This window comes from Symphalangus syndactylus, chromosome 7 (assembly GCF_028878055.3).
Source record: "Symphalangus syndactylus isolate Jambi chromosome 7, NHGRI_mSymSyn1-v2.1_pri, whole genome shotgun sequence".
Lineage (NCBI taxonomy): Eukaryota > Metazoa > Chordata > Mammalia > Primates > Hylobatidae > Symphalangus > Symphalangus syndactylus.
This window is the reverse complement of record NC_072429.2, coordinates 38,736,347-38,761,037: the sequence shown is the minus strand read 5'-3', so window position 1 is coordinate 38,761,037 and position 24,691 is coordinate 38,736,347. Positions and strand designations below refer to the sequence as shown.

Sequence of the window (24,691 nt, the reverse complement as noted above, 5' to 3'; positions counted from 1 at the left end):
AATAAGTTGCCAAATAATGTTTCATAAGAATTCATTTGATCCTTATTGCAAATCTGGAATGTAGGTAGAGTGTGAATTTCCATTTTTCTGATAAGGAAAGTGAGGTGCAAAGAGGTGAAGTGAGTGGGTGGCAGGTCTGAGACTTGAACACTAGTCTTCAGTTATTACTTTGTGCATTTGTTTTTCTTTATCATCAGGTTTGTTCCTAAGTGTATGTCACATTATTAGAATAGAGATTTGGGGTTTCTCCTGCCATACCTAAAAGATGTTTAGTTTTCTTGGCTTGTCAGTAGAGAAAACATTGAAAATAACAACAATAATAAATGGTTCTGTGCTAGGCACTGTTCCAAGTGCTATATATGAATTAACATATTTAAATCCCTATATAGTCCTGAGAGTTTGACAAAATTATAACCATTTTGCAAATGAGGACACTAAAGCATAGAAGTGTTAAATAACTTGTCCAAGTCCCATAGCTTAAGTGGCAGACTTAGAAATATGAAACAAGCAATCCTGCTCTTAATTACTATCCTAATCTATAATAATAAAAACTTTACTGTAGTTTATAGTTTACTTAGAGCTTTCATATCCATAATCTACTGGGCCTCACTACTACTCTGTGGAGGAGGCAGGCAGGATTGGACAGATGAACAGTATGCCAAGTTTCAGAGCGGTGACTTGGCCTACTTCACCCAGACAGCAAGTGGCTGAAGTAATACTGAAATTCTTTCTTTTGAAATCTAATTTTATCTCTGTTCTTGGATCATGTTTTATTGCCCATAAATTTATTAGCTCACTATAGCCTTCATGATATGTTTTTCTTCTCCAGCAATTTACATTATTGTGGGCTTAAAATGTTAATCTATTTATACATCTAAGGACTATTTTGTTTCTTATATTTTGACGTTCCTTGACCATGTCTTTTGCAGCTGAATTGTGATGATTTTAAAAAAGGAGAAAGAGATGGGGATTTTATCTGTCCCGATTTTTATGAAGCTGTTTGTGGCACAGATGGGAAAACATATGGTAACAGATGTGCACTGTGTGCTGAGAATGCGTGAGTATTCTCTGAAGTAGGCTTTCTCCCTAAAACATGTTCTCTCTATAACTACATGACACAGTTTTTCCTACAGTCTTTAAGCTAACAATTCATTATGTGGGAGTTAGCCATTCCTAAATTATTAGTACCACTTATTTTACTACTCTTAAGACAAAGGTGTATAGTGTGACACTTTATATTTTACAAAGCACTTTTATGTATGATTTATCAGATGGTTATCACTTTACGAAGTAGACAGGATAGGGAGATTATAGATTATATGTTCATAATCTATAAAATGTTAGATTTTATATTTAAAATATATAAAAAAATATCGCTTTAATATAATAAAACATTTAATATTATAATAAAATACAGATTTACTATTTTATAATCTATAAGATATAGATTATATGATTATAATACATAACAGATTATAGAATATATTTATTTAGACACGCATACATACATATATACATATATATACATACACATATCTGTCTTCTATCTATCCAGCATCTATCATCTATTTGTTTATCTATGTGTATACCCTTTATCACAGAGAATTATTTCCTTATCAAATTATGTTTATTACGTGCTTAATAATTTGTAATATTAGAGTAGATAATTGGGACTTGCAATATTAAATTTCTTCCCATCTCTCAACATTTACCAAATAGCTAAGGCATCTTACTGTCCTATATCTTGTCTCTGTTTTGTTCTTTCTCTACCCTCAATGCTAGATTTGGTTATCAATTGTCTTCACCAACAAGATGACATACCTGCTTGGCGGGTTCTGGCTTGTGATCTCAATCTTGAATTGTCTGGTCTTAAGATTTTGCAAATATGAAAACCAAGGTTTGTATAGGCTAATGAGGGATATTATAATTATTCACTTTTTGAGATCCTGCAAGCTTTAGCTCTCCTTGCAATAAATATTTTCAGCAAAATAAAACTGCATTAAAACACTATCATCCTTTGCAGGATGGTATTTTCAGAAATTCACTTTAAAATTATGTCCTCAACTCTCACCAAGGGTCAACATAGAGGAACAGAAAACAAACGTATGAAGAACACACAGATTTTTATCAGATATATATTGTGTAGCATAAGTATGAGCATGCTATATATTTAATTCTTACTGTGTCTTATGTGGGGAATCCCATTATAAATCTTTAAATCTCTGGTCCAGGTGAAAGTTTCTCTCCCCTAATTTCTGGTATATTTCTTTGTACCATGCGATGCGAATCATACTTCTCCTTGTGCTGTTTTCCTTGCAGCTCTAGCTGCTAGGAGGCTCAACAATAAAATTGAAAACTTGACTTTTATAGTGCCCCTCAGCTGATATCCTTTCAAAGAACTTATTTCTTATCACTTTTAAATACTTAGTTTTTTCTTTATATTGTTTTTACTAAATTTTTATTGTTTTACAGATGTTATCATTGTAATCTGCTTTAACTTTTTACAAATTAGGAAATATCTCTTACATTTGCGGTTCTGTGTTTTCAGATATGCTTTAAAGGTCTACGACACTGAACAAAATTAATTATCAAGACTTTATGTACTTTCTATGAAAAATAAAATACTAGCCTTCATAACCCAAATAAAGAGTAGTATAGGGGGATGTTAGATAATACAAATTTGACTTTGTTTATTTAAAACAACAAAGTTCCTTGGGGGCTGAGGGGTATCTATTATCCAGTTACAAGCTTTACTTTTCCCCGTCTTCTGATGTGGATCCCTCCTCTAAACAAAGGTTAAAAAAAGATTTCTATAAATAGTATTTACAAGTCTGAATCTTTACCATCTCTTCCATGTTAACTACATTTCTTTGACTTCAAATTATAAACAGTGACTTTTATTAGAAAAAGTATTAAAATAATACTATGTGGCAGCTGTTTTCGGGAGCAAAGGAATGTAGAGCAGTTAGGTTTGAATGGTCGAAGTTCTGTGATATTAATCTGCTGTGTCTACTAACTTTTGATTCTAGGAAAACCGGGTCCCAAATTGGTGTAAAAAGTGAAGGGGAATGTAAGAGCAGTAATCCAGAGCAGGTGAGGTCAAATGTCAGCGTGATGGGAAATACTGGGAGGCTAACTTCAAATAGGAAGTAGGTGCTCTCCTCTTCCTTCTTACGTGGGAGCCTTGGAAGGAAGTAATTCTTGCTTTCTGTGAAATGGAATACCCAGTACTGCCCACTAATGTGAAAAAGCTAATTATAGTCTCTGAAACTGGATCAGATTACTTTGGTGGTTAGAACTTTCAATCTATTTCTGCTTTCTATAAAAAAAAAAAAAAAAAAGGACAAGAAATAAAAAGGAAACTACATGTGTAGTAGAAAGGGCACAACACTTCAGTCACTCAGCCTGAGTTAAAACCCCAGCAGTGTCACTTGCTGTTCGGAGACCTTGGACAAATTACTTATCCTAAAATGAGATTTGAACTAAATAGATTTTTTTTTCTATGATACAATTTTGTGGGCCTGTGATGGTAGGGGAGGGGAAGGAAGAAAGGATCTCACACATGTCACACTTGTCTTTTTCCAGGTGAATGATTTTCCTAATTTTCAAGGTCTGATGCCCTTTTTATAAGCTTCCAGAGCACCTGAGGTTACTTCCACCAAGTCATTTAGCATCATGCAATTTTAAATGTCTCTTTTTATCACCTAGGAGATTGGGAGCAAGTTGATGGCAAGGACTGTGCTCTGTCTGAGTTCTGGCACATAGTAGGTTATCTGTTTACTAAATAAATGAATAAACAAGTAAAAAAGTTTTATATTTAACCACATGAATTATAGAGTACTTACTGAGCTACATCTACACAGCTGGTACTGCTCTAAGTGGCCCATAGCAATGTCAGCAGGACTGAGTTCAATAAAATTTCTGAAAACAGTGTTGTCAGCATTACAATCTTGGTAAGTTTCACGTTCTTTTCCCTGTTGTTCAGGATGTATGCAGTGCTTTTCGGCCCTTTGTTAAAGATGGAAGACTTGGATGCACAAGGGAAAATGATCCTGTTCTTGGTCCTGATGGGAAGACGCATGGCAATAAGTGTGTGATGTGTGCTGAGCTGTTGTAAGTAGCATCATCCGCAGGTGGACTTGATGACGATGCACTTGGTTGCTGTCCTGAGAATCACTCTGCAGAGAGATAAAATCCTTTTCACGAAACGTGCAATTCTTTGTCTTTACAATGTGAAATAGCCTTTCTCACAGAAAGGCTTCTTTTCTTTTTCTTCTTATCGTTGATTGAAGTTTCTTAAAAGGAGAGAATAAGGTGGTCATGTTAGTTATTAAATTCAAGACTCTTATTTCTTTTAAATTACAGTAATTTGAAGATGAATAGTGTTTTATAAGGCACAATATTTTAAAATTTAGAAAGCACTTTCACATGGAATGATCTAGGTCAGTCGTTTGACATCCGTTGCTTCATTTGGGCATATGTAGAGACCCTTCCTGAGTAATGTGAGGCTAATTAAAATAATAATAGTAATAATGCCATGTGTCTGAATCTATTTATTAACTTAAAAAGTGGAACGCGGATCATTACAAAAGGAAGGACTATTGGGTTAATCTTTATCTCTGTGCCTGGCAGTACTTGGGCATTAAAGACGCAGATGTGGATAAGATCTAATTAGTCTTTCATATTCTGGCTGTTAAACAAGGTTTAGACTCTCTAATTCATGTGCCAGCAAGCCTTAAATGGCTATATTTACATCACTGGAACTTTAAAATCAAGACAGAGATTTAACTGACTATCAAACGTCACACCTGCCTTTGAAAATTACAGTTAGTCCTTGTAGAATTCAAGGACATGTCCAATCAGGTTTAGAAAACGGTGATGATAACTGGTTTCCAGACAGGAAATCAGCCTGATTTCCACTTTCTTATCTAGGAGACATGTTTTCTCAGTGTTCAAAGCTGCCCTAATTCTGTGGGTTTTTTTTTCTTTTTATGCATTATGTGAAAAGGGGAATTTGACCTCTCTAACTCCTGGCTTCTTCCTCTGGAACTGAGACAGCCACACCTATCTCCAGGATGAGAAGCTAATCAAATGATAGATGTGAAAGGGCTTAAAGCTCAATTCAAATGTAGCTTTCATTAACAACTTAGTACTTTTACATGAAAGCAAACAAATACTTTACAAGGTATACAAAGTTATACTTAAGGGTGTGGATGGCAATGCCTCAAACGCTCAGTTTGGTTTCACCCTTGTCACAGCATTATTTTAAAGCTCTTGGTTCTGCCTGTTAAGGGGAATTTTCCTGACAATCTTCTGTTTGTCAATCAAGGTGTCACACCCATTCAGTTTTACAGAACAAAGCTTCTAACTGACTGTCAGTGAGTCAGTTTCACACCCTTTCTTATTATAGGCAAGAAAGTTAATTTACAAAAAGCAAGTTTCCCAGATCCACTATTGCTGTCTTTCTTTCCTTATCTTTGGCAATTTCTCTGGCTCAGGCATTGAAGATGGAAATGCTTGTCTCTTGTAAGTGAATCATTTTCAGCAATTCGTAGCAGAGGATATGAAAGTGTTTAGCACAGGACTGAGGATACTGAAAATATGATTGAGTCATAAACTGACCGACTGTTTACTTTTCTTAACAGTTTAAAAGAAGCTGAAAATGCCAAGCGAGAGGGTGAAACTAGAATTCGACGAAATGCTGAGAAGGTAAAATGACTCACCAACACAATTTTGTTCTTGTGGCCATAAATATTAACAAATTTATGCCTAAACCTTTGAGTAATGAAATAAAGTCATTGTCTTTTATTATTATATGGATATTTTTCTTAATATCAAAATTCCCCAAATTGACTATTCCTAGAATATTAATCATTAGATTCAGATTTATAACAGCATTTCCTACTTAAGGCCCAAAATGTGCAATTTCCACCTGTGTTTCTCCAGTCCTCTAGCCCCCAAAAGACGATATAAGATAGAAAGTTTATATAAACCAAATTCTGCTTAATTTCTAGCAGCCTTCTTTTTGATTTAGTGTAAACCCATTTTACTCTGAATAAATTGTTTAAAAATGGCAATGTAATATAAATTAAACAGGAATAATTTTAAAATAGTGACAGAGTGTTTTAAACACTATATCCACTAGTGCATTTTATGTGTAATTAAATTGACACAAGTTGAAGTTACTCACTTTGCCATTGTGATTATTCTGTTCAGAAAAACCTGCATTTATAAAGGTCTTGGTTCTGCTTAAAAAAAAAAAAAGACAAATTTTTAGATTGTGTTTTAAAAAATATCCTTAAAATTATTTTTTTTAATTACTTGATAATTTAACTATTCAATCTAGTATAAAAAGTTTTGAATAAGCACTTTAGGTAATGCAGCCTGGATTTCTTAAATCACCTACTTTCAATGAGAGGGATAGCAGTTTCTTTGCTAAATGGCTAACCATTTGTTGAGAAGTCAGAACGCTTGAATTTTAGCCTTGGTTTTGCCATGCTCTGGGTGTGGAAGACTAAGTAAATAATCATCCTGGGCCTTAATTTTCTTGTCAGCAAAGTAAAGACGTTGGATAAATGACCTGAATTTTACCTTCCTGTTGGACTGTGATTCTACATCCTGCACAATTTTGTGCTAATACAAGTGCACTCCTTTTTGCAGATGGTAGGGCTTATGTTTTCCTAAAGGAAGAAACAAGCCCACCTTTTGGTAGTCAAGAGCTAGCCCTTCAGTTCATAATGCTTATTTAATGAAGCAAAGCTCTCAACCTAAATAGAGTATTAAAGGTTTACATTTAGGAAAACTAAGTATTCAGAACCATCTACAGTTTATGCAACACTTGCCAAGGATTGAAAAGGAATTCTTTTGTGGTGGTTGTTAAATTTCAGTCTAAAACTTTGGGTCATCCTGTGATAGTTAACATTTTATTACTTCATAAACACAGAGAGTTCTTTTCCTTTGTTTTTCATTAGATCTCTGTACTTCCCTCTTCCTCTCTGTGGCTAGGGTCATTGTTTTGGTGGGGTCACTGGGCATGATGGTGTGAATAGGACTGCTTTATTGTGATGGCTCAATATGTTCCCTATAATTAACTTGTCACTAGGTTGCATACACAGTGTTTCTTCAGAATCTCCTTGGATGAATCACAACTTATAAACTGAAATTATCATTGTTTCTTTTATGAGTACCATTGAGCATTAATTTTTTATACCATGCTATGATTATCAGGTGACTGTCTTCTGCTTCTCTATTTCTAGATTGTTAACAACCATGAGGTTTGGAGCACATCCATTGCTCCTCCAAAAATAAATATCTTCTTAATAGGAAGAAATTAGGATTCTCTGTTAAAGCATCCCAATGGAATTTGAATTATTTTTTTTTAAATACCAAAGAATGCTAGATCTAGAAAAGGTCCTACAGAGCATCTGTTCTAAAAACCTCATTGTAGAAGTAGTAACATTGTGGTTTCAAAGGAGAAGGGACTTTGGTGTGGTCTCCCAGTTGGGTGAGAGGCACAATCTAGTGGCCCAGGTCATTTGCCTCCTAGCCATGCTCTTTATGCCCATGTTTTCTTGCCTGAAATTGAATGACGAAGTTCACACAGTTGAAAAGAAAGTTACAGACTAGGATTTTTTGTAGGTCATATTATAGTACTATATCTCACCACAAAATGTTTAATGACATAGAGATCCCCAAGCCTAGAGTAGCTTAGAGTATCATTTTTTTTGTAAAGTTTAGCCCTCATCACACAGTAGAGTTTTCAAAACACAGAAAGTAGCCTGAAAGTATTGAACCAAAGCATCAGGAAATCTGAAAACAAATCTTTCTTGGATTTTTTTTTGCGGGGGGAAGTCACTCCTTTTTAGCTTTTCTAAATCAGTATCAGTCTTGATGACCTATCTGTCCAAGGTGAGGGTGAAAGGAAATTAGATTTACTCTCTACAATGTCAGAAATTATTATGGATAAAGAAGGCAGAATATACAAAAATTATCCACAGATCCATAGAGAAAATTAACTAAAGTAAGCATAACACTGTTGGATAATATCTTGTTTCTTTATACTTACAAACTTAGTTGGATTATTCTTGACTTGATCCATATTAAGTCACTTTTAGACATCTCATCTTCTCACAATTTTTTTTTCTTTTTTTTTGTGATTTGGCTCCTGCATTTTGTTGTGGTTGTGCTGGAACCTCATGAAAGATATCCCCTGACCCCTATTGATTTGAAAGTTAAAAAGAAATACCTAGTTTTAATCCAAGAAAACTCTTGGTCAGCCTTATTTTTTCTGAGGCTCTTTTTTATCTTTTAATAAACATACCACATAACAGATACAAGTGCCAAGTAGTTGACAATATAATTACTATTTCTTAGTAATTCTCATTAATATGTTTTATGTATTTGCCAACTTCTAGACCTGATGTTTTGTGGTAATAAATCTCTTATAAAGTTTCTGGATTAAAAAGTAGAAAAGTGGTAAATAAAATTACTTGTTGGCTGGACGTGTTGGTTCACGCCTATAATTTCAACAGTTTGGGAGGCCAAGGCAGGAAGATTACTTGAGCCAAGGAATTCAAGACCAGCCTGGGCCACATGATGAGATCCAGTCTTTACCAAAAAAGAAAAAAATTAGCCAGGTGTGGTGGTGCAAGTCTGTAGTCCCATTTAGTTAGGAAGCTGAGGTGGAAGGATCTCTGAGCCTAGAGGTTAGAGGCTTCAGTGAGCTATGATCATTCCCCTGCAATCCACCCTGGGCAATACAGCAAAATCCTGTCTCAAAAAATAAAATATCCTGAAATGAAATGAAGTAAAATAAATACAATTGTCTTTTCAAAGGATTTTTGCAAGGAATATGAAAAACAAGTGAGAAATGGAAGACTTTTTTGTACACGGGAGAGTGATCCAGTCCGTGGCCCTGACGGCAGGATGCATGGCAACAAATGTGCCCTGTGTGCTGAAATTTTGTGAGTATAGAAGCGGTTTTTTCAGAGTGATTCAAAGGGTGGAAGTGGAGATTGACTGGACTGATGAGTAAAAATAACTTTGAAAGGAAGCCTTGTGGTTGAGAACCATCTGAGCAGTTTTATGTCCTCCACAAATCATAATGCTATCTACTGAGTAGGCACTACTGATGTTTGTCTATTTCTGAGGAGAAATGCATTCCATTTTCCAGTTGAAATATTGACTTACAGCATACTTCTTAACATTCGCCTGTGACTGTGACCTATGTGAACCTCTTTGTGAACTAATTCTAGTATAGAATGGGGGTAAAAGCAGGTACCACGACTTTGATTGTTTTTCTTCAGTAATTATCCCATAGTAACAGTGTTGATGGAACACTCTTAGATACTTCAGGTTTATACATTAATTGGATTACTCTTATCTTTTTATCTGGGACATATGACCTTGGGAGAAGGGCAAATCTCACAACATACAAATTATTACATTTATGAAAATGTCTTAGATGACATCTCATGACACTCTCGGCTTCTCTAGCTCTACAAGCCCTTTCCTGTGTCCTGTCCTATGCCAGTTCCTCCCAGTCTTGGCTAGCTGATGTCCCCTCCTCTTGTAGATTACATTTCAGATTATCTTTCCTTGGATAAGAACTCCTAAAGTCCCTCCCTAATTGAAATTAAATTCTCAAAATCCTTAGTAATTGTCTTTTCTAACCACCATCACAGTTGGCAATAATACTTTTATTTCTCCAAGTATTTGTTGACTTTCAGTCTTTTCTACCAGCCTCAAGAACTACAAGAGGGCAGAGTATGTGTTTGTATTATATACTCCTGCATGCCCAGGGCCCAGCCAACGCTTGCCCAAAAAGCCATAATTACTCACGAAATGAACGAATGAAGATATGAATGAAGATCTCCCACTCTCAAGGAGCTTAAGTTCGGTAGCAGAAATAAGCCATGGACATGTGCACATATTTATATATTGCAAAATAGAATAAAAAATGTTGTATAAGAGAAGACTATTCAGATACAAAAACACAGCAATAGACGTAGAGCTCATTTGTATTTGGGAACTGGAATGTCTTCTTCAAAAAGGTAGAATTTAAACTGAAGAGTTTTAAATTTCTTTTAAGAAAGAGAGATGAGAAAAAAGATCATTTAGTGGAAGGAAATGGTATAAAGGTGAAATTAAAGGGTCTTTTTGGGGATTTGAGGTGTTTTTAAAGTGTTTGTACTAAAACTCAGGACAACTTAGATATTTTTCCATCTGTACCTAATGACTGTTTTGTAAAATGAAGATCGGAAGCATCTCTACTCATTTATTTTACTTTTTCCAGCAAGCGGCGTTTTTCAGAGGAAACCAGTAAAACAGATCAAAATTTGGGAAAAGCTGAAGAAAAAACTAAAGTTAAAAGAGAAATTGTGGTGAGAATCAGTTTGATCAATCTAGTTACAACTTGTGTGTGTGTGGGGTGTGTGTGTGACAGAGTGCATATTATGTAGTATGCACTTTCAATATTGTTTAATATTTTCCAGACTACTAGTAGGTTTACTGGAAACTAATTTATAGTTATTGTTTTATGAAACTTAGATTAAAAAATTATGGCATTACAATTTCTAGCTGTATATGGAGGAAATTAATCAAGTCACATTAATAATATAGTTTTGCACTCCTAAATGAAGGTGAAATATCAAAACATTGTCTGAATTCAAAGTGTGATATGTAGTCTTCAATGTGTGGTAGCTATTGTGAAGGTATTTATTTTGAAAACAATATCAATGTTGAATTTTAATGTGCTTCCTTTTAAATTATACTGTGCTCTGCTTTCTAAGCATCTTTTAACTAGTCACCTGTCTGTTTTTCTACTGCTACCCTCTTAGCTCAGACACTTAATAGTTTTCTTTTGCATTGATGTATTGGCATCGTACCTGGTCTGTACACTGTTGGTCTCCATCTTTCTCAGTCTTCAAGATTTAATTCATCCTCCATGTTGTTTTCATTTCATAGAATATGAAAACAAAAACTATGGTTCCACGAGTCAGCGATGCTATAAAATTCCAATGTTTGAAGATATTCTAGAGTATATTCAGACCATTTCACTTCTTATAGAAACAACTTATTTCTTACAGACAGTTTTCCAGACTTCTATGATGTGCAGTCAACAGTTCTCCTAAGTAAGCCACTCCATCAGGCCACCTTCTGCCAGTGTAACTCCATTTTCTTTCTTTCTTTTTTTTTCTTTTTCTTTTTCTTTTTTTTTTTCTCTGTCACCCAGGCTGGAGTGTAGTGGTGGGATCATGGCTCACTGCAGCCTTGACCTCCCACTCTCAAGCTATCCTCCCACCTCAGCTTTCCAAAGTGCTAAGATTACAGGCATGAGCCACTACACCTAGCCTAAGCCTCATTTTGAACTGCTTTCTTCCCCTCAGTCTAGGTTACCAAGTCCTTTTAATTTTAATACTCAAATATCTGTCAACTACTATTTTATCATTTATTTCCAATTTTTCTCCTTCCTTCCCTTTCTTCCTTTCCTTTCTCCTTTTTCTTTTTCTTCTATCTCTCTATTCTTTTTTCTCTTTTCCTCCCTGTCTCTCTTTTTTTATAATATAATTACTGTTCTAACTTCAGTCCCTAGTCAATCAAATCCTCCACACATCTGGTTGATAACCTTTGTAAAACAAAGATTTGATTTTGCCATTTTCTACTATAAACATTTCTAATTTTCCCATTGCCTAAAAGTAATATCCAAATTCCTTTCAAAGTTTAGTGGTCTTTGATTTTCAAGGTCTCCTTTTGACCATTTCCCAAATATTCTTCTCTTTATCCAACTAATTATTTAGCCACTATATTCATAAATATGTTAGATTACCTCAAAATAACATGCTCTTTCACGCCTCTGTGTGTTTGTCCATTTAATTCCTCTTCAATGGCCTTTTTACCACATTATGTTCCTGAATATATTCTCAAGATAGAACTTAGACATAAGTTCCCTGAACTTCCATGAATTATTCTTTTCATTGTACTTGTACACACTTAATTCAGAATAGTGTTATATTTCTTAGTTTTTTATATTGCAATTACTTATCTTTTCCATTTGACTGATGAAGAACATAAATATAAATAAATCATATTTCTATTTATATATTCCTAACAAGCATTCATTGAAGATGTAAATGGATATTACAAGGAGAGAAATATCACAATTTTTTGATGGTCCTAAATATTAAAAGTTTTATTTTTCATCCTTAATTTCTCTTTTTCAATTTCTTTGTAAAATAACATTTAACATTCATACACAGAAAACAGAACTATATCTAAACTATTTCATATTCATTATTCAGAAACTCTGCAGTGAATATCAGAATCAGGCAAAGAATGGAATACTTTTCTGTACCAGAGAACATGACCCTATTCGTGGTCCAGATGGGAAAATGCATGGCAACTTGTGTTCCATGTGTCAAGCCTACTTGTGAGTATAGAGTTTTAGAATGTCAAAGAAAGAGGGATTTTGCAGGTAATTTAATAGAAACAGCTTGTTTCATAGATGGGGAAACTGTAGCTCAAGACAGGGAAGTGAGTTGAATACGTTACATGGAAAATATCAGTAATAGATCTGGGAGTAAGTACCTAGAGTTATTTATTTTAAGACGCCTTGTTCCTCTGACGCTCCCTCTTTTAGCATTGGAATGTCCTGACAAACATGAACTTGTGCAAGTATTAGATGCCCCCTCGCTCCTCAAACTTCACATGTTAGCCTGTTTTAGCAATTTATAGGTATCTCATCTTCCATGGGAGTTAAGAGTCCAAAGGTGGTGCTTAATGTAGAAATGGAATAAAGTCAAATTTCCCATGAAGCAACCCTAAACTCCTATAAAATTACAATGGGTATTATTTTATGTAATGTAACATTTCTCAATAAGTTAGAATGCACAGTTTTCTTTCAAAATTTATGATAGCTCTCACTTTATTTGGCTGAGCTCAAATTAAGTATTTAGCTTATATTTAGAATCTATGACTTTTTTTGTTTTGATTGACAACACATATGGTTGAAATATCATCAGTTAACTGTACATACTGTGCAATTCCATTGTACAAAGCAAATTTAGGCTTATTTGTTTTATCAGTATATGGAAATTATTGTTTTTTTTTTTTTGTTTTTTTTTGTTTTTTACATCTTGCCCTTTAGATGAAACAGCTATGAGTAAGCAAAATATTTAAGTTCAAAGCAAAGCTAGGGTACACATGGTGTGGTAGATAGACCATGGTCTTGAGGGAGGAGACCTTGGTTGTAGTCATATCCCGAGATGTAGCAAAGACCCCCTCTACCTCTCATCTTCTCTGATTAACAAGGGGATGAGTAGATGTGCTTTGTTAAGGCCACTTTTAGCCTTCAGGTTATGCCACGGTGATTTTAGTTTTGGTGCCTCTGTTATGAACATTGATGATGCTCCTTTTCTCACTATAGGCAAGAAAGCTAATTTACAGAAAGCGAGTTTCCCAGATCCACTATTGCTGTCTTTCTTTCAACGTTAAACAGACATTATGAAGAAATCATAGCACTATACTATCCTGGAGGGTATTTTGTTGCTTCTCATTGATATGCAGTGATAAAGGGACAAAATTGTTCCACTCTAAGGAGGGAGAACAGTTAACAGTGCAAGGATGTGGAGAAATTGTGGCATGCGTTTATTCCTAATGGATCTGCTTCTTTTTCTCTCTTATTCAGCCAAGCAGAAAATGAAGAAAAGAAAAAGGCTGAAGCACAAGCTAGAAATAAAAGAGAATCTGGAAAAGCAACCTCATATGCAGTGAGTGGAATCCATCCAATAAATCCTATTTGGTGCTATAATTTGAACAAATTTTAAGAGCCTAAAGGGTGAGATTTTGCCCTGCAGAAATCCCCAGAAGATCTTAACTCTTCAATCTGGGGATGGTATTGAGATGAATTATAGCGGAAGACGGATTCGTTCTTGCTGATTCAAAACTAACTCTGCAAAAAAAAAAAAAAGTTGTTTAAAAGCTGAAAAACTGAGTTCTACTTCTAGTTTTATCACTTATAGACTAGAAGCTTTTGCTAACTACTTTCCAGAGAAATTCTACATGTGTGCTTTCTACGTATGAGTTTCTGATATTTCACTTCCAATTTGAGATAAAAATACTTTAATTCCCCCCAAAGCATGATTTTTATCCCTGAAATATTACAATATTAGTTTCCAAAGCCTTAGCTCAGTTATCATCACCAATGGTTTTGATGATAAAAGTCTCCTAATTTTCACTCTGGATTCTATCCTTTCCCTTGCCCAACCAGTCTCCCTAACATAGCTGGAGTAATGTTTCAAAATGTAAATAAGATCATAATATTGCTCTGCTTAAAACCCACAAGCAGCTCATCATCAAATACAGGATGTGCTTTAATCCCATTATCTCTCCTCTTATTTGTATCCTTATCTCCATTCAGAAAATCATGCTCTGCTATGTGCCATGTCTTTTCCTACCTGTGTTTTTCAGCTAGTTTTATTTTCATAAACCTGTGTGCGTATTTCCCAATTCATTTTTTTTTGCCCAGTCAAATCCTATTTACACTTCCACAGTCTCACCTAAATTGTTCTTGCTCCCTGACACCTTCCCTGATTTCCACAGTCAGATTTCATGGTTCCAACCTTTAAGTTCGCAGATTTTCTTGTACCCTGTATGTTTGTACTTATTTTATTCTGTTTAGATTATAGTAGAATTTGCTTATATATTGCTTGTATTATATCAGGACATCGTGCTATGTTTTATTTTTTCCTATCTCTTATCATATGATGTTTTTCTTGTTGTTGAACTGAATTTTACATTTGAGAAAAACACAATTAAAATCCTCAGCTCAAGGAGATATCACATTAGTTTCTGCCAATACAGATGTTTGAACCTTCTGCTTTAAGTAGAAATGAAATATACAGCCAACTTACTTCTTCTGTCTTGGCAGGAGCTTTGCAGTGAATATCGAAAGCTTGTGAGGAATGGAAAACTTGCTTGCACCAGAGAGAATGATCCTATCCAGGGCCCAGATGGGAAAGTGCACGGCAACACCTGCTCCATGTGTGAGGTCTTCTTGTGAGTAGCCTCGCAGCTGGGAACATGAGGAATGATTTTGTTCTTTCTATTTCATTTCCATGTTCAATTATGGGAGGGCCACTTCAACATAAAAATGAAAGAATTAAAGCATATTTAGAGAAACTGTCTGATTGGAGACATGTACTTGAAAATCCATGTCCTTTGAAGATTGTTAAGACTTCACACTTAAGCAAGGAGAAAGTCATAATCTTGAAATATTCAAGTAGTTTTGTTTTTTAAGTATGGAAACAGGACAAGTTCTAGCTTATCTCCATGATTAAAAGTGAGGCCAATGGGCCAATGGATGAAAGCCCTGGAAGACAGGTTCCAACTGGATGCCAGGAAGAACTTCCTAACAGTTTGAGGATTTCAAAGATGGATGATTTACCATGGAATTCCAAGGATGATTTAAGTACAGACTTTACAGGCAGATTAAAGCAAAAGCTTGAGAGTCATTAGAGATAGTAATGAGCATTGGAAATTTAGAAAACCTCTGGGCTAGGGTTTAAATCCCAAGTCTGTACTTATTATTTCTACATCTTCAGGTGAGTTATGCATCCCATCTGTCAGTTTATTTGTACATTGGGGCTATAATAGTAGTTTTGTAATGCAATTGTGAGGATTTCACAGTGTAAGCACAGGGTTAGGCACATCACATTAAAAGAATTTAATCGTTGTTAAGTGTAAAATTAAATTACATTTGAGATCACTTCTAATATGCAGATTCTATGATTTTTACTTATCTCTTCTTAACTATCCTTTTTTAGCCAAGCAGAAGAAGAAAAGAAAAAAAAGGAAGGCAAATCAAGAAACAAAAGACAATCTAAGAGTACAGCTTCCTTTGAGGTGAGTGTACACCCTCCAACAACTCAGAGGGATATGGCTCTGAGGATCCACAGATCATGTTCAGGGAACACATACGTTCCTTAAAAACTGTATGAAACAATTGTACAGTTTGTGTTTTCATGTGTGTTTGCATGTGTGCACATATGTGACTATTTCTTGGTTGATGGGTTCATTTTTTTATCACTTAAAAAATCCATGCCTTCAAAGTTAATCATTCTAAAATAAGTCAATTGCTAATCCTCATTTAAGAAAAAAATTACAAGCTTTAGCTATTTTTGCAATCTGATTCAACCTATGTTCAACATTTTCAACTTCCCGCCTCAATTTCACAGAAGTTGTGTAGTGAATACCGCAAATCCAGGAACAACGGACGGCTTTTTTGCACCAGAGAGAATGACCCCATCCAGGGCCCAGATGGGAAAATGCATGGCAACACCTGCTCCATGTGTGAGGCCTTCTTGTGAGTAGCCCCATAGCATCTGAGGATTAAGCAGTGGGAATTTCCACGGCAAGTTTTCAAACGATTGTGAATAATGCGTTTTCTTCTTCAGTGTAGCATTCAGTTTTGGGTGTCATATTTAAATGGACTAAAAACAAAGAACAGCAACAATAAAACAAGTGGAGGGCTTTCTATTATGATATAAAGAGATGCAGAATAAGCCAGACACAGAAAAACATATAATGTGTGATCTCTCTTATATGTGGGATCTAAAAAAAGCTAACTCATAGGAGAGAGTAGGATAGTGCTTACAAGAGAAAGGGAGTAGGGAAGGATGAGGGTTGGGAATGAGGAAATGTTAATCAAAGGGTGCAAAGTTTTAGTTAAGCAGGAGGCATAAGTTTATGGGATGTATTGGACAGCATGGTGACTACAGTTAATAATAATGTATCATATATTTCAAAAATATTAAAAAAGTAAATTATAAATGTCCTTACACCTTCCCAAAAAAGATAAGTATCATAAGACAACTATGTAAATTGCTTGATTTAATCATCACAATGTATACATATACCAAAACATCACACTGAATTCAATTAATATGTACAATTATTATTTGTCAAGTAAGAACACAACTTAAAAAAGTGAGGTGCAGAATAATTTCTTCTATGACATTTAAAAAGTGACCTAGAATCATTCACCCAGAGAAGAGAATACTTCATGATAATTATACTAATTGCTTTTAGTTTTATGAAAACATTATCAGATGAAATAGGAAATACATATGATTACACGTAAAATATTACAATGCATGGAAAATTTATGAGATTTTTTTTGTTCACTATCTTTCTTCCTACTTATTCTATGTGATTTTAAGGAATATAATTAAAATGGAAAAGATCTATAGGAAGAAAGATTTGGGCTCATGATGAAGACTGACTTTGTAATAAAGCAGAGAAAGACAAGAATGGAGATTTTATTATGTAGGAGTTGGGAGCCTATTCATAGGGTGCCTAAAATAAGTCTTTAGGATGAATGTCATGGTACGGCTGGCCCTTCAAAAACGTGACTAGGCTTTTCTTAAACTCTTGATTTTTGACTAAAAAAACCCCATTTTATTTCCCATGTGCCAAGAATCTTAGAAAGGACTTAATTTATTTAGTCTTCTCATATAGAAAGCAATATAATCCAGCATATTTTCTCATAGTATTTGAGGCTTGGAGCACTAAAAATCTATTAGAAGGAAAGTTAAGATTATGACCATATAATTATCACAACAAATGTTTGTTGAACGCGTATAATTATATGACACTTGCTAAGAGCTTTGTTACCTAATCTCATTTAATCTTCACAACAACCATGTGAAATAGATGAAAACAGATAAAAAGCAAAAACAAAAAACAAAACTAAGGCCCAGAACAGTTGAGAAAGATGGAAAAGTCAGGACAGGATATGGGACTTATAGATGAAGAAAAAGTTAATATATTTCTTGTTGTGGGGTATAATCACTTAACAAAGCCTTTCAACCTGTTTTTTGTTCTCCCTTACATTAATCTTTCTTTCAGTAGCAATTCTGCCACTTAGTGGTCATCTTTGCTGCCTCCTCTGACAATTTTCCACTGGGGAAAGAAAATGCTGCTTAAATGTTTTAGTCAACTTAGACTCGTGATAAAGGTTAGATCGGTTTTCATATAAAGACGTATGAACAATCCTATAATTTTGAATCTATTTTAGGCAGTTTATTTCATAAGTATATAAATTCTTTATTGAAAAGAAATAACCTTTATCACCTCATGTTTTATAGATATGTTAACAAAGGTGATTGATTTTTTTGAGAGTTATTCTACCTTCCATAGTTAGTTTTTCCACACTTTCATACCATGTGAAAACAGTCTTTTCAATTTTTAAAAAAGCTTTAGTTTGATCTATGTGCAAGTCTTTTGTTGACTGGGACACATTAAAACATTTTCACAAATTATGTAATTTTTTCTACATTTTGAACTATTTGTGTTATATATCCAATTATGCTATAGATCCAATCCACCAAGCTAAATTTGCAACACTGTTAGTTATCCAAAATGTAACAGCTATCACTTTCACTTCATTTCCATCTTACGCCTAGTTTTGGAAGGAAAGTTTCCTTTCAATAATGACAATAATGATTATGTCAATCTCTTATAACAATTATATCAATTATTTTATTTTGTACCAGGTACTGTTCTAATTGCTTTACATGTAACAACTCATTTAATGCCTTTAACATTCCAATAAGAAAGGTACTTTTATTACCCCTTCTATTCCTCCTAAACACACACTTAAAGATGAGGAAGGCACAGAGAGGTTAAGGTACTTCTTGTCTACCTTACAGAATTTGGCTCCAGAGTCTTTCCTCTTAACCACCATGCTATACTGCCTCTCAGAAGATAAATATTACCTCTCCATAAAGAGTAATCACACATGCAAAAGAATCAGCAAATAAGAGAGTACTATTGCAGTACATATACTGGGAAGTTAAACAGGTTTACTCCCTAATTCAGGGGCTTTCTCTTGCACACCATTCTCTTGAGGTAGAGTGAATCATAATTGTTTATTGTCTAATAAAAGTATAAACTACTATGGGTGGATATTTGGCAGTGTTTGAGAATAGTCAAAACAATAAATGATCAAGCTATGAAAGTTAAGGATCTATTCTACTATATTAAGATCCATTTCCGGCCTGGCACGGTGGCTCACACCTGTAATCCCAGCACTTTTGGAGGCTGAAGTGGGCAGATCATGAGGTCAGGAGTTCGAGACCAGCCTGGCCAGCATGGTGAAACCCCATCTCTACTAAAAATACAAAAAAATTAGCTGGGCATGGTGGCATGTGTCTGTAATCCTAGCTACTCGGAAGGCTGAGGCAGGAGAATTGCTTGAACCTGGGAGGTGGAGGATGCAGTGAGCCGAGATTGTCTTCTAGTATAGAAAATTCACACACATTGTAGCATAGCAACTCTACTCTTAGATATATACCTAAGAGAAACTCTTGTTCATTTGCATCAAAAAACATGTATAAGAATATTTCTACCAGCTCTGCTCTTAACATCATAAATTTGTAAGCAAACCAAATGTCCATCAACAAAAGAGTAATGAAATTAGGATATAGTCACACATTGGGATATTATTCATTGATGTGATATTATTCATCAATGAAACTAAATGAACAACTGCACACATGAATAGTTATAAATTTAAACAATATGTAGGAAAAAGCAAATTTCAAAAGATGAAAATATTCTTTTCATATAATATTGAATTAAAAAGTCCTAATAATAGGCCAGGCGTGGTGGCTCACGCCTGTAATCCCAGCACTTTGGGAGGCCGAGGCAGGCGGATGACGAGGTCAGGAGATGGAGACCATCCTGGCTAACACGGTGAAACCTCGTCTCTACTAAAAATACAAAAAATTAGCCGGGCGTGGTGGCGGGTGCCTGTAGTCCCAGCTACTCAGGAGGCTGAGGCAGGAGAACGGCGTGAATCTGGGAGGCGGAGCTTGCAGTGCATTCCAGCCTGGGTGACAGAGAGAGACTCCGTCTCAAAAAAGAAAAAAAAAAAAAAAAAAGATCCATTTCTTCTTTCTTTTTCTTTTTGGTTTCTTACAGTCAACAAGAAGAAAGAGCAAGAGCGAAGGCTAAAAGAGAAGCTGCAAAGGTAATATTCTCAGGAATGCTGATGCTGTGCCCTGACATTTTTCATTTCTTTATAATTCTTTACTTATCCCATTAGAATAAATGTTTTCTGTTTAATTTTCATGCCTGAAATAAATGAAGAACATTTTTAACCTGAACAAAAAGGGTCTTGATTAGAAGTGTCCAGAGTACCAATTTTATTTCATAATTATTCAAATTTTAAGGTTTATTTCATAAAAAGTGGAATGTTAACTTTTTGTAAGGAATTTTCCCCATATTTGGCTTTTATTAGATTTCTGTTGTTAGAGTATTAACTTATGCCATTTACTAATTTCAATTTACATTATTCATATCTCTGTTATTTCAAATACAGAGTATAAGATCTCAATCATTCCAATTTACAAAATGAAAGCACATATATTATCACATTTGAGCTTTGTCACCACCTAGCTATGGAGCAAGTGGTAGTTTTCTTGCACCCAATTAAGATTATTAAGTAGGGCCTCTGACTTTCCAGTTATTTTTAGTCCACTCTCCATGCTTTTATAATTTTATACATAGCAGAGTCAAATTTATCTGTGTGGAGATGTTGAATTATTCTCATATAATAGCTACATACAAGATTTATCTTTCTTTCTTTTTGTTTGTTTTTTTGAGATGGAGTCTCTCTCTGTTGCCCAGGCTAGAGTACGGTGGTGCAGATCTCGGCTCACTGCAACCTCTGCCTCCCGGGTTCAAGTGATTCTCCTGCCTCAGCCTCTCTAGCAGCTGGGATTACAGGCATGCGCCACAATGCCTGGCTAATTTTTTTATTTTTTATTTTTAGTAGAAACGGGGTTTCACCATGTTGACCAGGCTGGTCTCAAACTCCTGACCTCAAGTGATTCACTCACCTTGGCCTCCCAAAGTGCTGGGATTACAGGTGTGAGCCACTGCACCCGGCCTGTTTATTCTATTTCTTAACAATAACCAGAACAGTACAAACCTCATCATTACTTGGGGAAAAGTTGACACAGTTTAAAATTTACCTTCTTACTGACTCATTTTTTTTTTTAAGTAAGTGTTTCTACTAGGTGAAACTGTGTTTTCATTGATCATTTGGAATAGAAAATGTGTTTTCATCCATTATGTTTGATCAGCTGCCAAATCCTCTTAGATATTTCCAGTGGTAGTAACATATTCCTCCTTCTCTTCACTCCTATTGTTACCCCCTTGCTTCAAATCCACATCTCCCATTCCTAGTTTTTAATTTTTTTAAATCAATTTACTCCCAGAAATATGTTAGTTTCTCCAGGAATCAGACTTATTCTCTTCTCTATTTATAAAGATACATCTTTTTAAATTTTTTTATTTACTTATTTATTTTTGAGTCAGGTCTTACTTTGTTGCCCAGGCTGTAGTGTAGTGGTGCGATCAAAGCTCACTACAACAACTTCGAACTCCTGGGCTCAAGTGATCCTCCCACCTAAACCTCCCAAGTAGCTGGGACTACAGGCACACACCACCATGCCTGGCAATTTATTTTATTTTTTTATTTTGAATTTTTCTGTAGACACAGAGTTTTGCTATTGTGTCCAGGCTTGTCTTGAACTCCTGGGCTCAAGCACTCTTGCGGTGGCCTCCTAAAGTGTTGGAATTACAGGTGTGAGCCACCATACCTGGACAAAATATGTATTTATTTCTTAAGTTAAGCATGTTTTTTCTCTTCTTTCTCAGACCCCTAAAGACAAATCACAGGTAAGCAATATTCTCATTTCCTCCAGAAAGGCTTCTCATCTAAGCCTGCCTATGGAATCTTCCCACCTCTGATCTTGCCTAGCTTTTATAGACCATGGTATGCAACACAACACACACATGTATGTTTTTGATGATAAATATTTTCAGATCTGCTATAATGCCAGGACAATTCTGAGTTGATGACGGAAGCTTTGTAAATACTTACCGATTTACTACTACGTGTTACCACTTTTCTTTTTACTTTTTACTCTACGTTACGTATTCTTCATAATAGGAAAAGATGCAGGAAGGATAGAAAACTACTCTGAGGAAATATTTTCTTCATTTCCCAGGAAATCTGCAGTGAATTTCAGGACCAAGTGAGGAATGGAACACTTATATGCACCAGGGAGCATAATCCTGTCCGTGGCCCAGATGGCAAAATGCATGGAAACAAGTGTGCCATGTGTGCCAGTATGTTGTGAGTGTCCACCCCATCTCTCCCACTGAATTTCTTCATCCATGATCACCCCTGAGGCTCAGATCCTTCATGCATGTGTAGAGTATAGACCGTGAGTTATATGTTAGAAAGGTTTACAAGCAGATAGATAAGACATTAAGTAATATTGAATCATATAGTGACAATACTATTATTTATTCAATTATCCTTCTATTTTCCAATTAAGTCAAGGGAAAAGGCTCAATTTAATGCTTTTTTTAAACACTTGATAATCTTCATTTGTAAAAAGGAGAGAGCAGAAGTTTCATGATTTGGATTGGATGATCTTTTTGATGTCTTTCCCACTCCTGACATTTTATGATTTGTTAGTCTATTCAGATAGGAGCTAAGGAGAAGCCAGCTGGATGGAGGTCTGTGGGGTCAGTACATAAAGACTATTAAAATAGCCTGAACAATAAATGGAATAGGGAGGATTGTTATTTATCCTTTCAAGGACATTACTGTATAATGCAAACATTCATAAGTGGCTTAGTGTAGAGTAAAACCTTTAGGAAACAGGCTCATGCCCTAAATGTTTACTAAAATGTCTCCTTGTTAAGCCAGGTTCACGGCCTTCTAAGGCCTTTGTTTTGCTGAGTGGTGTAGGTAAGCCTGTGACCACAGCTCCATCGTGTGGGACAATACAGAAGTTAATTATTATCACTTCTAATTCTCCTCCTTTTTAGGCTCTTAATCTGCTCCTGAACTTAATCCTAAAATAAATGCCCAGAAAAATACTTATTTAAATAATACCTGCTGAGTTGCAAAGTTAATGTTTCCTAACTTTCACATGTCTTGATCCAACCTTAAGTGGATGCATACAATTCCCTAAAAGGAGAGGTTGACAGAGTAGAGCACTAGAAGAAAAGTGGCCTGAAATCCAAGAAGCCAGGGTTTTTCTCTCACCCGTTCAATTTGCTGGTGTTGTGGTAATGACTAAATGTAGTAAATGCTAAGGATTTTCCAGCATTAACATGCTGTATGTCAGTAGAAAATGGCAAGAATACCAGAATATTAGGCTTGTGTTCAACCCCCCAAAATTAGCATTTGAATCTAACTGGACTTAAATCACTACTGCAATCCAAACCTTGAATTTCAACTTCAATATTAGTTCCATTGAAATAATATTTAAAATTTTTAGTTTAAAGTAAAACATGGTTTATTATGATTTTGAGCCCATCATCTGACTTAGCATCACCCTTTGCTTTTATCACTGATATGGTAGTTACTTGGAGAGGAAAAGTGTAACCAGTAAAATAAAATCAAGACAACTGTAGCTTTATTCAGAATGTTAATTAAAATTAACGACCTACAAAAAATAAGATCGCCTGAGGGCCACAGACTGATAAAGATGCATGCTTGTTTTATAATTATTCTTGTTTAGAGGGGGAATGTAAACAGCTAAATTTATCTGTACTATTGGTCAAAGCAAAAGCACCTCTCAGACTAGATAAATTTGTATTGAAGACTGAATCTGACTATTGGTTTGGAAGATCCTCATTCCTTTTAAAAATATACTACCAAAAAGAGTAGGGAATCATATTCAGCCTGTATCTTATTTTTCTATTACAGCAAACTTGAAGAAGAAGAGAAGAAAAATAATAAAGAAGAAAAAGGGAAAGTTGAGGCTGAAAAAGTTAAGAGAGAAGCAGTTCAGGTAGTTGTTTGAGATCATCAGAGCCACATAAATATTCAATGATCACTCTCCCTAGGGAGGGCTCCTATTCCCTCCTCCTCATTCCAGTATGCTTAGTGACTTTGCAAACTGGGAAAATGTGTTTGGATCTCCATATACGAGAGTACTCCCCTTTCTTTATTCAACTTATTCACACTAAATCTATTAATTGCGCGTTCAGTAGAGAGATCAATCACCATTTTCTCCCCTGATTGTGTCAATTATATTACCTAAGAAAGAAGTATATATAGATTGTTATCTTACTGTCTGAATGCAGACTAATAGAGACAGATGTGCAGATTTTTCTCAAGTACATTTTTGAATATGAATATTTACCTTAAAACCAGCAACAACTAGGTTTTTATCCCACTTAATTATCTGTGAGATTTTGAGGAGATAAAAGCATCTCTGAGCCTTGAGTTTGCACTCTTTAACATCTCACATGATAGTGAAAACAATGATAATTGTACATTCGTTGCTACTGTATGCATCACGGCATAAAGTTTTATGACTGATATTTGTAGTAGCCACTGAAGGGACATATTATTATCTGTATTTTATAGAAGAGGATTTGGAAGCTGACATAAGAAGTTAAGAAATATATTTAATTAGTAATATATATAATACAATTACATACTAATATATTATTTACTATGTATTAACATAAACATTATATGATACAAATAATATATATATAATTATAATCATATGTAGTTAGTAACTTGAGAACCAAGAATTGAACCACAAGTTCTGGCTTTAAGGCCCATGATGCACTTTAGATTTTACACGCTTCC

At 35.0% G+C, this 24,691-nt stretch overlaps 1 protein-coding gene across 3 annotated transcripts in view; it reads left to right on the top strand.

Moving 5' to 3' along the window:
• Positions 1–24,691, top strand: part of SPINK5 (serine peptidase inhibitor Kazal type 5) — an 82,970-nt gene that overhangs the window by 21,169 nt on the left and 37,110 nt on the right. For all 3 annotated transcript variants that reach the window (XM_063643226.1, XM_055285722.1, XM_055285721.1), the window contains exons 5-18: positions 930–1,057; positions 3,030–3,093; positions 3,986–4,113; positions 5,646–5,709; positions 8,836–8,963; positions 10,295–10,382; positions 12,300–12,427; positions 13,685–13,766; positions 14,927–15,054; positions 15,822–15,900; positions 16,233–16,360; positions 19,981–20,029; positions 22,077–22,204; positions 23,795–23,879. In XM_063643226.1, the coding sequence (XP_063499296.1) occupies positions 930–1,057; positions 3,030–3,093; positions 3,986–4,113; positions 5,646–5,709; positions 8,836–8,963; positions 10,295–10,382; positions 12,300–12,427; positions 13,685–13,766; positions 14,927–15,054; positions 15,822–15,900; positions 16,233–16,360; positions 19,981–20,029; positions 22,077–22,204; positions 23,795–23,879 (1,407 nt within the window). The remainder of the gene's footprint in view (positions 1–929; positions 1,058–3,029; positions 3,094–3,985; positions 4,114–5,645; positions 5,710–8,835; positions 8,964–10,294; positions 10,383–12,299; positions 12,428–13,684; positions 13,767–14,926; positions 15,055–15,821; positions 15,901–16,232; positions 16,361–19,980; positions 20,030–22,076; positions 22,205–23,794; positions 23,880–24,691) is intronic.